The sequence below is a fragment of the Notolabrus celidotus genome, chromosome 4, assembly GCF_009762535.1.
Source record: "Notolabrus celidotus isolate fNotCel1 chromosome 4, fNotCel1.pri, whole genome shotgun sequence".
NCBI lineage: Eukaryota > Metazoa > Chordata > Actinopteri > Labriformes > Labridae > Notolabrus > Notolabrus celidotus.
The window spans coordinates 7,907,260-7,921,772 of NC_048275.1; the positions used below are offsets into that span (position 1 = coordinate 7,907,260).

A 14,513-nucleotide genomic window follows, 5' to 3' on the forward strand; every position below is an offset into this window, starting at 1 on the left:
ATGTGAAAAAAGTTGCGCAGTGTCGCTGTCTTTTCCAGCACAGCATGCACTCAACTTTCAATGAATGGGGATGTGTTTTGTTAATAGGGTCAGGTCAAACGCAGCCATGTTGGAATAATTTTCCAGGGCTATATGTGATTTTCCAGGACATTTTACTTTTTCTCCCATTTTCCAGGTGTTTTCCAGTACTGGAAAACTGGTCAACTGATTTCCAGGTTTTCCAGGTTTTCCAGGACGCGTGGGAACCCTGCTGATGACTCTTCATGACCCACATGGTAAAATTGGATTATCAGCAACAAGACTGATTATTTCTTTGAACTGAATATGAGCAAAAAAAAGCCAAATCAATCCAGCATTCAGTCTGAAGTGACTACATTAAGAACTCTGCTGGTAGAGTTTAGTACTCATGGCTGATACTGGAGCAGGATTAGCAAAAAGACGTACTGTAAGGGCCAAGTTACGTTCAGGCATGTTAAAGGTAAATAAATAATCAACAATTTAGGGTTGAAAGTTAATCTTCATATTTGTGATTTCATTGTATAAGTTAAGTTATAAAATATAGTGGGGCAAAAAAGTATTTGGTCAGCCACTGATTTTGCAAGTAGTCCCACTTAGAAAGATGAGAGAGGTCCTCTAGAGCAGTGATGTTTTGGGGCTGTCGCTGGGCAACACTGACTTTCAACTCCCTCCACAAATTATCTATGGGGTTGAGGTCTGGAGGCTGGCTAGGCCACTCCAGGACCTTGAAATGCTTTTTACGGAGCCACTCCTTCGTCGACCGAGCAGTGTGTTTGGGATCATTGTCATGCTGGAAGACCCAGCCACGTTCCATCTTCAATGCTCTCACTGATGGAAGGAGGTTTTGGCTTAAAATCTCACAATACATGGCCCCGTTCATTCTTGAGTTTGGAGTCTGACTGTTTGAGGCTGTGGACAGGTGTCTTTCATACAGATAACAAGTTCAAACAGGGGCCATTTATACAGGTAACGAGTGGAGGACAGAAGAGCTTCTTAAAGAAGAAGTTACAGGTCTGTGAGAGCCAGAAATCTTGCTTGTTTGTGAGTGACCAAATATTTATTTTCCACCATAATTTACAAATAAATTCTTTAAAAATCCAACAATGTGATTTCCTGGATTTCTCTTTCTCATTTTGTCTCTCATAGTTGAAGTGTACCTCTGATGAAAATTACACACCTCTCTCATCTTTCCAAGTAGGAGAATTTGCAAAATCAGTGGCTGACTAAATACTTTTTTGCCCTACTGTATGTTGAGTCAGCTAAAAGTAATTTTATTTAATTAATGTGGATATTATGTAAAGTTAATAGGCAGTATGGTATTGTTGTCAGCAGTGAGTTATGTTACTGTCCCTTTAAGAGAGAGAGCTCTTTCATGTGGCCATAGGGTGACACTGGGGCAGACAGTTGAGGATCAATCAAGGGCCGAGCCACATTGTTTCTTTACCGTTGTATTATAATTCTTTGTTTAGGTAAACTTGACTTTGAGACATCCAATAAGATTGTTTAACAAAATTGTGGATTAAAAATGGAGTAACCCTACAACCAGGGCTTTGCTAGCAAAAGAGCTAAATGGTTATGAATAGGATTTAATGTGTATGCCATATAACTTATCATTGTAGTGTTACAGTTAATATTTCATTGCTACACTGATGCTATCACACTGCATCCTGCAGAAAGATGTGTTGAACAGAGAAAAGTAGTATTAAAAAGATCTGTAGTCCATTCATTTGCTTCTACAACTACGCACCAGTTGACAAGAGGCACATCTGATGGTGCTCATGGGAAATGCGGTCTTCCTCTGAGACAAACACTACCAGTTTTGTCTGAAGGGGTCACTGGCTCACTGTGACTTTGAACAAAACACCTTTTTATTGTTCTTGAACAGTAATCAAAGCCCCGCTCATTTCAATTGTTTGTGAAAGCTGCACTGATAAAATACCTTTAGTAGAGTTCCCATGTCTCCAACAATCGGCAGGGCAGTCTGCAGAAGAGAGGAGGAAAGAGGAAGTGTTGCTAAGATCTTCATTTCAGAGCTAACAAATATTTCATGTATTGGAAATATTCTGCTGTGGTTTGTTTGGTGCCAATGCCTCCAGTAAATTGCTTCACACATCAATTTCATAAGACCATCTTATATGCCTTTGAGGAATGTGATTTCACACAAACCATCTTTTAAGAAATTTCTATTTTCAGTTCTTCATTTTCAGTTTTTATCTGAAATGCTTGAGCAAACAGTTTAATAGCTTTGTCGCCGGAAGACAGAATCCTCACATCTTCAAAATGTTGTTGTTCTCTGCATTGGGGGAAAACACTGTGAATTGCAGCCCATGTATTTTTTTTTCAAAACACAAAATGGACAATAAATTAGATTCCCTGCTCTTTGCAGCACATGAATATAAATAGGGTAAAATTTGCAAGGCTTTGATGCAGCTGCAGCAGAAGCAGCAGCAGCAGCAGCACTTGTTAGTTACTCACACTTCTGCTAATAGGACTGAAGCTAATTCTTACTTGAAACATTAGAAAAACAGGAAAGACATGAGAACACGTGCTAACAACAGAGTGCTGCCAATTTGTCAAAAACTGCAACACTTCAGGAAAGTGAAGTTGGTTAGCGCACAGCAGGACTCACTGCTAATTATCCAAAACTGGAAATAGAGCTCTGAAAGATGGTGCTCTACAGAGACAGTGATGTTGAAGTATACGGAAATGAAAAACTGGATTTTCCTACTTACTGGTTCACCTGGGGGTCCAGCAGGACCTGGAGGACCTGGTCTACCAGGGGAGCCCTTTAATTGAGACAAAGAAAGGTTAACAATCCTCCTGGCTGTAATATGTACAGACACGAACCGGCTCTGTTCTCACACCCCGGTTCAGTTGGTGGGGATTTGTGTCCAGGAGCTGTGATACGTAATACTTGTTCATCTGCAGTGGGTAGCTGATGTTCTTTCATGCTCCCAGCCTCCTTTTTATCTGCAGATGTGTAAGTGAGAAGAGTGGAAGGATAGACTGATCTCCACTCACCTCTCTTCCTGGTGCTCCAGGAGTGCCAGTGAAACCTGGGGGTCCGCGTAGGCCCTGAAAAAAACATAATGATTCAAACAATCTTGCTTCAAATGATCAGATAACACCTGGAGATCTCTGCTGAGTGCTGGTTCTGTTGTGAAATGCTTTAAAGAATGCATGAACATGCTACAAATCAGACAAAAACAAACTTGACCATACTGTTTGTGTGATGTGGATTCCCACAAACCTCAATTCCGGGCTTTCCATGGGGTCCCGCGGGGCCCTAAGAACACATCACACATCTCGTTAACACCCTCTGCCCTCTAGCACCCAGGATCCAATAAAAGAATTGTGTTAGACACCTTTGCTCTATTGATTCTCTGTCTGCAACAATCCTGTATTTCAAAAATGAAAGCAGACTCACTCTCAAGTCACAATCAAATCTGTGAGGTTCAAAGTGGTGTTGCGGAGCATATATGATGAAGGAGGAGTGCAATACTACAGCAACCCACGGTAATGACCAGCGTTTTCATCTGAGACGCTATTTAATGAACACTGGTATTGACATTCAAAGAGGACGTCTTCCTTTTCATTGCCTGTAGATGAGAATCTAAAGGTGTGATGGTTTGGACTAAATAATAAATGTGGGAGACGCAGACCAATCAATATATCATCATACTCACAGACGGGCCGGCGATACCCTCTCCAGGCTCGCCTTTTTCACCGTGGTCTCCTGGCAATCCTGGGACACCCCTCTCACCCTGACACACAAATTGAAGAGAGCAGTCAGGGCGGCTTCACTGATCTTAAACCCAGATGTCATGGAAAGCGGCTGCACCCCATGATCATTAATATTCACTAGGGGTGACCCCAAATAGTCGAATATTCGACGATTCTTCAGATGATCCTAAAAAATAGTGATGAAGATGAGGAGCAGCTTCATGAAGAGGGCTGTGAGATCAAGGATTACCGGACCACACAAAAACTGTACGGGGCCAAAAGAACGGAGGGATACCCAAAGCTGTCTGAAGCCTCAAAAACAATCCACAGCATCCCATCCACCTCCACACCATCAGAGAGGATATTATCAAAGACAGGATTTACAGTCAACAAAGCAAGGAGCGCACTTCTGCCCGTACACACGATGGTTTTCCTCACGTACAATTTGAAAAGACTCAAGCGGACAAAGACGCGATGAAAGACTGTTTTAAAAGGTTCTGTTAAGAGATTTAAAAACCCTTTAGCTGGTTCAGGTTTGATTTTGAACATTATACAAATGTTTAGCCTTAAGTTGGACAAACTACCCTCCTCAGTGCTGCTCTCTGCTGTGTGAACACTGTTTAAATATCTCCTGATTCTTTATTCTATAGTGGTGCGTTGTTCCATGTTTAACAGATGGTGGCCTTATTTGAGTTTTCTCTCCTTCATCACCTCGTTGTTTTTGCAATATAGATTTAAAAAATCTAAGTTTTATACTTATAATATTCTGTTGTCCCTTTTACTTTACGCTACGAGTCTCTTAATTGTAAATGGTTATGCGTAATATTGTCATGCGGTCACCATCATGCAGACTTTGGGTCAATAAGGAAACACAACAAACATTCGACTATTCGTCGACTATGGGCAAAATCTGATGAATCAGATTCGACTAAGCAAATCCTTAGTCGGGCTCACCCCTAATATTCACACCCTGCCACAACTCCTTTCCCCTTTATTTGCCTTTAGTAGCTTCAAAGGTAGGAAACACAACACAGCTCAAGGACAACGACATGCACATGTTCATTATCTGTTTCTTTTCAACTCATCATGCATGTGTTGAATACACCTTTGGCCAAATGTGCGTCTAACTGGGGCATCATCAGTGTACTGTTTTACATAACTGATTCCACTTCAAACACATTATGAAACCTGTAATTCTCTGCTTGAACTTACAGTGTGTTCAAATATTTAAGCCCTTCAAATGGAGACACCTACACAAGTTATGGGATGTATGGTGGAAAACGGTAGCCCAAAGCAATGAAGCAATGGCAAATTGATGTAAATGTCCAACTTTAAAGAATGCATTTAAAAGGTATGAAGGCTTTATTGTAGCCTGACAATATTCACATATATTGAATGTATTAATATCTTAAAATTGGCTACAATTAGGGCTGGGCAAAAAAAGCAATCTTAACAATGACAATTTTGCATACCTACATAAGATAAGAGAGATATTCCTTTGTTCTTCCCACAACTGGGACATTTAAAGTGTTAGAGCAGCAGAGTAGACAGTATAAAGTAAACAAGGGCCTATAAATAGTAATTATTAATAAAGGTTATTAGCAATTGAAATTAAAGAAGTAAAATAAGCATATCTTACAAATGTATATACACAACAAACTAAGTAAATTTACAAATATTTACAAAACCAGTGATGCAGTGAAAAATGTGCACTGACTTCAATGCACAGAACCAAGAAGATGGGTAGAAAAAAATAATTGCACATAGAAAAAGAGGGATGACCTGGGTGAGGTTATTATTGTTGATTGCATTGTACATTACCCTTTGTTAATTTAAAGTCACTATATTCCTCATAATAAAACTAAATCAAACAAACAGTCGATCACACATCAGAAGCAGCAACAACAGCCTGTTGGTCTGGAGTGTTTTGCTGGGACGTGAAATAAAAGACTTTACTTTTACGGACCGTAACAGCAGCTAGGCGAGCTGCCTCCTAATCAAACATGCCGTGCCCACAGAAGAGTGCTGGAGAAACACATTTTTTTCTGAACAAAAAGCTGCTGTATCCGGTGAGTCTACTGGGTTTTATTTCCAGGTTTCTTTGTTTTGAAGTTTGGGAAAAAACAGCTTTTGTTGAAACCTTTCAAACAATATAAACTGAAGTTCTGGTAACATTAACAAGCTGAGGTCCAATCCAAGTAAAAAGCTGAGCTAATGTTAATGGCAGCCCCCCCTGACATGCAACACACATGTAACAGAGTGTATAATGACTGTTTCTCTTCTTGCAGTAATGCTGTGTATTCTTTGGTGTTACTTAAATGCTTCAGCCAGTATTTATATGGAATCAACTAATCTAATTTAAAATGTAAAGAGGGATCGGACTAGATAAGTTCTGTACTTCATCCTTTTCTTTTTTTTTATGACTTAAGTTTTATTGGATTTAAAATTTTCAACAGCACATATCCACAACATACAGGATCAAATAGTGCCAGGCCGAAGAGTGAAAAAATTAAAAATAACAATAAAATGTGAGTTTGACCAGCATGAAAAATCCTATGCCCTTTTCAAACAACATTTTTGTTATGTCAGTATAGTGAGTATGCTGTGATAACTGATAGTTTTTCTTCCCCATATGTTCATGTCTTTATTTTTTTATTTGTCTTTCCAGATATTCAAAATAAATAAAGCAAATAAATAAATGAATAAACAAATAAATAAATACAGGAAATGAATCAATTAATTAATCAATCAACAAATACAGTAAATAAATAAATAAATAAATAACTACATAAATACAGTAAATAAATTAATAAATAAATATATAAATACATGCATAAATACATGAATTAATGAATAAACAAATAAATAAATAAATACAGTAAATTAATTAACAAACAAATAAAGCAACAAAAACAGTAATTAAATAAATAAATGCAGATTCATGTAACTATTAGTATCTATGGCTCAGGGTCGTCCTCTCTGAGTTCTATCATATATACATGATTGGCAGCTGTAATACTCTGCCACTAGATGAGAGACATACAAATTACTGGCATTTGAGTCTATATCAATACCTTATTGACTCAAACCGCAGTGTCATTTATCTTAATTATCAAATGATAGATTAAATATCAGGGATTAAGTTGCAGAAGATAACATGAAGGACAGTGTGCTCCACCACATCTGTGACTCTTACCTTGGGACCACGAGTCCCTCTGGCAAGAGACAACCCATCACCCTAAAAAACAAAAGAAAGACCACATCAGAAGAGATATAACGGTGTACTCAGCTGTTCATGTTGACACATGAGTACAGTCCCAAAAAGCAGCTTTAGAGCTCAATTTAAAACCAGAACATTGAACTTGTGAGAGCTACACTCCTCTATAAACACACCAGCTCATGTTCAATACTATTTATATCATTTTCAATAGTTTCTGTGTACAGAGGCAAAGTGATAATGCCATAGCACAGAGAAAAACCCTGATTGGAATCGGGGACACTGTAAGCATTATTTACTGTACAGCTTCAGATGAGACATTGATTTCTGTGCTCAGCATGTATTTGGGTTACAAGTCCTAACTTGCACAATTTAAATTAGCCGTGAGGAGGACGGATTTGAACGAACACAGCAATTCCAGTTTCAGGGCAAAATGTTCTCATTCATTTAAAAAAAAAAAACAGAAAAGTTTGGGAAGTGTAGAACTTTTTTTCAGACAAAGAACATGATCCAGACATTATATTTTCCTTTTGAGGGTAAAAATCCATCATTAGACGTTGTGCACTGGCACTCCACTCAAACGAAACTTCTACAACAGTGCATGACAGAGGGTGATTTCTATGCAAATAACAAGTCAAAAGAAACAAAGAGTAAATTGCTCATTATTCATTTAAAGGCAAAATCAATAAAGCTCCTTGTGAAGGCTGACTCATTAAAGAACCTCAGAGGACGTGCATCCAGTTCGGTGGATTGTTTTTTCTTCTTTTCTTTATCGCACACAACAAAGACCAGAAACTTAAAAAATCTTCTTGCTCTGATTCTTCCAAATATTCTTTAAAAAGTCTGGGTAAAATAGGACAGACATCTCTTTCTGTCAAGCTTTTGAACCACACTAACCCCAGAGGTCAGCGGCCCGTTGTAAACATCTCCACTTAATGTTTTTACACACATACAAATACAACCCTCTTTTTCAATCCTGCTCCAATTTTCAGACAATGGAGTACATTAAAGAGGTTTAAATACTTCTGCCTGAATGCAATCTTTCCCTTATTACTCTGCTCAACTGAACACAGTACCCTTTTGCTTGATGAGTAGCACTGCTGTCAGACTTAATGTTCAGTTCAGCATTCACACACACACACACACACACGCAAACAAACATGATTGTTTAAAGCCGGGGAAGCACTTCACGTTGATTGAGAAGTGCAAGTGCTGTCAACCAGGACTAAGGACTACACTGCACACGCGCCACCTTTTTGGTGAAGCTGTAATGAACGTTTCTATATGCACAGCCGTGTACATAAAGGAGAGTGCTTCAACAGCTATGAACTCCAAATGAGAGGATAGGTGATTACGCAGGCCGGGGTTATCCAATGGTGGATGACTTAATGGCATTGCATCGCCACAATGTCATAGAAGCTTCACAGCTGGAGGAGCTAGTTCCCTTTAGTGATCTGCTGCAGCTCCAGCTGTTAATAGATCATCTTCTTTGTGAACTTAGATTTTCTCCTGTGGTTTCTCTGCTTCACAATAACACTTTGAGAGTATTTAACCACTGTAGATCTATATGACTTCATTTATTTATGGATGCCTGTTAACATTGAGTAAAGGACAACCTCTAAAAGCTAGCCTTCAGCTAACACCGCAGCATTTACATTTGTCTGATGATAATCGACTGTCCACCCAGAAATATAACAAATACTTTCTGCTTCTCCTGTGACTCAAGGACTGCAGCCAACAAGGTCAGATGAAAGTGACTGTCTAATCATGATAAGGTACCCACCATGTATCCACCTCCAGGCTCTCCAGGCTCACCCTTAGGACCCGGGGGTCCCTGTAGTCCCATCACTCCACCAGAGTCCCCCTACAGACGGACAGACAGACAGACGGACAGTGCTCAGACACTTTCCTGCAGATAAAACGTCAGACTGTCATCTCAACAATCCGGAGGAAGAAGTGCTGTGCTACACAGAGGGACGAGTCTGGACCATAAAGCAGGCGCACACACCATTTAACACAATCATTTTTCACATCGGTGGGTGGAGACATTAACATTGTTTGTAGAGGAGACAGCTTTAGGCTCCACACAGACACTAAAAAAACCATCAAGTTTGTAGGTTGTAAACTGCTGTCCACGAGGCAGAAACAGCAGTGAGTGCTTTTAGTTACCTGCCATGAAAATATCTAGTGACCAAGATTGATACAATTTTGTGTAAATGGTTCAAAAGTTGTTTGAAAAAGAAGAATTTTGGTTGGCTTCTTGGTTTAAATGCGTGCCCCATGTACAGAGGCTTCAGTCCACATCGCAGCGGTCACTGGTTTGACTCACGGCCGCGACTGTGTGCTGCATGTCTTCCTCCACTCTGTACTCCCCACGTTTCCTTCAGTGTTTTCACCCTCCAAAATTTGAACAATAAACTTGCACTAGCAAAGTTTGTCACGTTGATCAATGGACGCCAGTGTTAGTTAGCATATACAACATTTGGTCTCAACTGAAACCTCTCAAAACCAAATGGATGTCTTGCTGCTACAATTTGCACAAAACTTTTGAAGCCAATTGCCTCATAATTCAGTTAAAGCCCTTGTGAGCAACTTATGGTTCGTGTTTATTTCGGTGCCCTTTTTGGAAAAATGATACGCCTTATCTCTTCGTAGATTTGTGCTGTACTTGTGTAGCTGATGTACAGACAGAAAAAATATCTTTATGTTTTCTTTTAACAGTCAGAAATATCACTGACTGAGAATCTTTACTCTGGAAAAAGCAGACAAAGGCTGTTTCTGCCGCCCTAGATTTGTAACTTTACTTATTCACATAGCTCCATTTCACCACAAATGTTATCTTAAGACTCTTTACTAAAAGAGCAGTTTCAGAACCTACTCTATGTTATGATTTTTATTTAGATCCAACACAAGATAAGATGAGTTTCAATCATATCTTAATCCATCATAAACACAGCATGTTGCAGCATTTAGCAAGTTACAGTAGCAAGGACAAACTTTCTTTTAAAGGGAACAGTGTTTAGACAAGATTGTAGAAATATCTAGCTATCAGATTCCAGATCGAAACGCTCCCTTGCTCACCCCTCCCGTGCCACACAGTGAAGCAATGGTGTCCCTTTGAGGACAAAAGCTCCTCTGATGCACGAAAACTGTGATCCTTCATTTGTCAAGTTTTCACAATCAAAAACGTCTATCAATACAAATTCTTTGGGCTCAACAACTACTTTCTTCTTCCAACCAGTCTATTTTGTGCAACCACTCCTTAAATAAAAAACTGAAAGGTCTGTTCTGTGCTACAGAAACATGGCGGTGCAAATTGGCGGCCTCCTTGGAAGGAGACCTGCTCCTATGTACATATAAAAGACTCAATCTAGGGTCACTGGTGGCTACAGTTCTCGTCGGAGGGGTCGCCGGTTCGATTCCCGGCCGGTCGACCATTTCCTGCATGTCTTCCCCCACTCTCTACTCCCAACATTTCCTGTCTCTCTTCAGCTGTCCTATAAAATACAGGCAAAAAGGCCAAAAAATACAACTTTGGAAAGGCTCAATCTGAGTAAACAGAGACAAAAAATATATTCAGGGGATTTTACATGAATTTAAACATACTCATGAATATTATAGTTAATTTATAACAAGTCTGTTCTGCTATATGCCGCTAAATACTGCAGACTGTACCTTTAAAAATCGATAAAATTAGACGTTGATGGGAAACCACACACGACCTCCTTTCTATTTCTCCTCTTGTTTATTTGACGGATCAAACAAACAAGACGTAATGTGTTTGTGAGCCTTGGAAATGCTGCTAGGCTAGAGCAAGGCCTCCTGCTCCCAATCTTCATGCTAAGCTAATCTAATTGTCTCCTGGCTCCGGCTTCATATTCAGCTCACAGACATTGTTTGTTCTTTCACATATATTTATTCACAGACAACCACACAAATGTAACCAGAACGGCCTCTTGCATCAGTGTAGCAGATATGACAAAGGAGGATTAAATGTGAATAGATGTGGGAGGTTTCAGCACTTTAGGTTTATGTCTCTGCCCTGGAGTGTAACAGAGTGACTCCGGTGGGTGGGGAGACTCGAGCACGGCTTCGTTTATTCTGACAAGTGACAAACCCCATCAAATATGCATGTCAACTGCGCACTTTTCAGCTTTCAGCTCAGCATTTGGAACAAGTCTTGCTGCAAGACAAAAACGTGTGTACAAAAAACAGAGTAGTCGGAGGCATCAAAGGCAAGAACACAAAGTTGCAGCGTGATTGAGGATGGCATGCAGGGCAAGTGTTCTGAAAGGTGTCTTCACCAGTTGTCTTGTATGTTCAACCTGTGATAAAACATCATAGCGTCACATTTTTCTTTGAGGTGAGAACTTGAATTGAAGTTTACCTACCTTTTCTCCTTTCAGGCCATCTCTCGCAGGCACCCCTGGCTCCCCTGGCGAGCCCTGTAAATAGTGGTAAAAGGAGACACATCTATCACCGGGCCTTCATCTCCTCACACACATTTATCTCCTCCTCCTCACTGCTTCAGCGGGCTGCCGTGTTCCAACATAATTTCCCTTAGCCAGGATTTATGAAATGCCTCTTTTCCCTCCCTGCTTTTGAGTAAAGACAGATGCTCATTACCGAAGCAGGTGTGGAGAACAGATTGGGCCTCTGCCTCCATTCCTGGCATAAAGCGCTTAGATTTGCCTCTTTCCTCTAATTAATTCTTAAATTTGATTACTGATCGTCTGTGTAAAAATTCTGGACTTGTCTTCCCACTTCCTCTCCGTCTCTGCCTGTTGACGTTTATCTGTTTATCTCTCTCTATAAATCTGGCTGACTGAGTAAGAGAGTAGAGGAGATGGCAAGGTGATAGAAAAGGCAGAGAGAGAGGGAAGGCTTGACATGAAGTGCCAACATACTTACTGGCTCGCCTGTGAGTCCTGGGAGTCCAGGCAGGCCTTGCTTCCCCTGGCAAAACACAAAAGAAAACCAATACTTTGGATTATTTCGCCTTTTATTTTGTGACAGAACTCTCTGGGCTTTCATATTTTATAACCACGCCAGCTACACTGTAAACACAGACGATCTAGAGTATTTGGAATAGCAGTGTTGTTTAGACGCTGCCCCGGATGCCTTTTGAATAAACCATGGTCGGTTTCAGAGACTCTGTGCTGAGGATATAATCATGACTGAGCAGCAGAGGGTCTGCTCACATATGCAAAGCTTAAATCCTAGTTATGCTGTTCTGTGTAACATGTTTGCATCCTCCTTTTGATTCATTGTCTCTGAATGCATGGACGAAATGCTTTAAACACACATCACCTTGGAAACTGTGCTTATGTTGCATGATAACAAAGAGAAAAGCACAACTTGGCTGTTATCTTTATGTCCTTTTTTCTCTTGACTTATATAAAACCCATCTTCCAAGTCTACAGTATAAATGTTTCATAATATTTACATGAATCTAAAATCATCAAACAGAAAGAAACTCTAGTTTTATCACTGATAAGAGTTATTCAGTTTCAGTTGCCTTTTTCATAAAGTCAGTTTGCAACAACACAGCTCCGCCTTCATCACACATTTCTTCTTCCACACGGATCTCACAACAGCTTAATATTGGTGTCCCAGTGTCTGATTTCACAGTGCGTTCTGGTGTTGCAGAAGCACGAGAGGTAAACAGTGAGAGCTTCACATACACACACTCAGACATGCACACACACACACACACACACACACACACACACACACACACACACACACACACACACACACACACACACACACACACACACACACACACACACACACACACACACACACACACACACACACACACACACAGCACAGTTCCACTCTGCCTGCTCTGCCAGTTCACCAGTGATCCTGTCTCGTCCCTGTAATGCCTCTATTATGACGCTGATGGCGGCGCAGCGGTGAGAGGACTTCGTTGGAGATGTAACAGGGGCGTATGTTAAAAAGGTGGTGGATATGCACAACTAAACATACTATGCATAAACATTTGAGATAGGGGTGTAACGATTCACCCAATGCATTGATGTATCGATTTATATTCCTACGATCCGACTACATCTATCTGTGCTCAGCATGTTCGCCTTCCAGGTGACATATATCGATCTAACATCGTTTTAAAAGGTAATAAATCGATTGTATCGATACTAGGAAATAACACATTTAAGGATTTAAGCATGGCAGACTTTATATGGATGTGGATTTTTTGCACATATAATGATAAAGACATTAAAGCTGGGGTTGGTAATCAGATTTAGATACACTTTTTGTTATGGTTAAAATGATCTTTATGTCCTGATGGCGATCAAAATTTTAAAATTTTAAACCATTCAAATCCCGTCCTGCCGTTCTGCCCGCCTCCTGCGCGTACATTTCCCGGGCGTGTACTCCTCATTCCTGTCCCCTGCCTCTGCTTCCCCTGACTCTACTGACTGCCCCTCTCGCTCGACCTCGGGCCTGTCCCCTCTGACCCGATGAGGTGCTTTGCTCAGGACTGTAGTCCGGATCAGAGTCTAAAAAGCTCTCACCATGGGGGCTCTGACAAGCAGAAGAATGAATGACATTTAGTCCTACAGAAAATGTAGATGTATTGTAGCATCCGTCCGGACGCTGTAGTGATGACGAGCCGATTCGTGAACACGTTGATCTTTAATAACCGGTCACTGTCGGTCGTGATCACGACAACCAACAAAACAACAATCAATGTTTGAATGAATGAAAAACTTCTCCTCTTGTCTCTACTCTCTCTGCACACGCTACACCTCTCCTGATGCCTTCACTTACTGTCAACACTGTAGGAATTAAGAACATCTACACTGAACACGTTTAACAAACAGTAGAGCTGTTACAGTATTATATATGTGTTATAACTTTTCTCCTGATATCGTGTCACCAGTACAACTGGATAATGCTAGCATGACAGTTGTGAGTGCTAACAGCAGCCATGTTTGTTTGTGTTTTTAACTTTCACTATGATAATGTTTTGTTGAGGACCGGTTTTGAATCAGTCACGATCATATGGTCGCAATTCAGCGGCGCTCGTGCATGTGAGCGGGGGGGGGGGGGGCATTGTTTTGTAGGAGCTCCGAGGGAGGAGGGGAGGGGTTAGACGGAGTCATGAGGATAAGCTACATTCAAATTCATGCTAGTTTTCCGAGACTACCAACCCCAGCTTTAAATGTTACTCAATTCAGGCTGCCTGTCTGTGACGGCATCGCCACGTGCCAGCAGACAACAAAACATAGCATGGCGGATGGCAGAGGGGAAGCCGGTGAGCGAGACATTATCAAGCCACACCCACTGGACTGTAATGATAACATTATGATTACATTACATTATTATTAGTGGAAACACTTTGGCTTTTGCAAAGACAGAGATGTTCTAAATAAGTCGCTCGCTGTTTGTAGGATATGTGAAGGTCAAGTAAAGTACCACGGCAACATGACAAATCTATCCAACCACCTACTAAGCGACATGTGATTTCACACAACGCCAACCGTCCAGGCACCTCTTGCAGTGTTCCAGCAGCAAGAGGTCA

General features: G+C 40.7%; 1 protein-coding gene across 1 annotated transcript in view; it reads right to left on the bottom strand.

The window, feature by feature from the left end:
• LOC117812114 (collagen alpha-1(XIX) chain) overlaps window positions 1-14,513 on the bottom strand; it is a 182,440-nt gene that overhangs the window by 36,120 nt on the left and 131,807 nt on the right. Inside the window, exons 31-39 of the mRNA XM_034682727.1 lie at window positions 11,870-11,914; window positions 11,350-11,403; window positions 8,742-8,822; window positions 6,938-6,979; window positions 3,705-3,782; window positions 3,269-3,304; window positions 3,040-3,093; window positions 2,751-2,804; window positions 1,958-1,999 (exon numbers count right to left, since the gene is read on the bottom strand). Coding sequence (XP_034538618.1) covers window positions 1,958-1,999; window positions 2,751-2,804; window positions 3,040-3,093; window positions 3,269-3,304; window positions 3,705-3,782; window positions 6,938-6,979; window positions 8,742-8,822; window positions 11,350-11,403; window positions 11,870-11,914 — 486 coding nt within the window. The remainder of the gene's footprint in view (window positions 1-1,957; window positions 2,000-2,750; window positions 2,805-3,039; window positions 3,094-3,268; window positions 3,305-3,704; window positions 3,783-6,937; window positions 6,980-8,741; window positions 8,823-11,349; window positions 11,404-11,869; window positions 11,915-14,513) is intronic.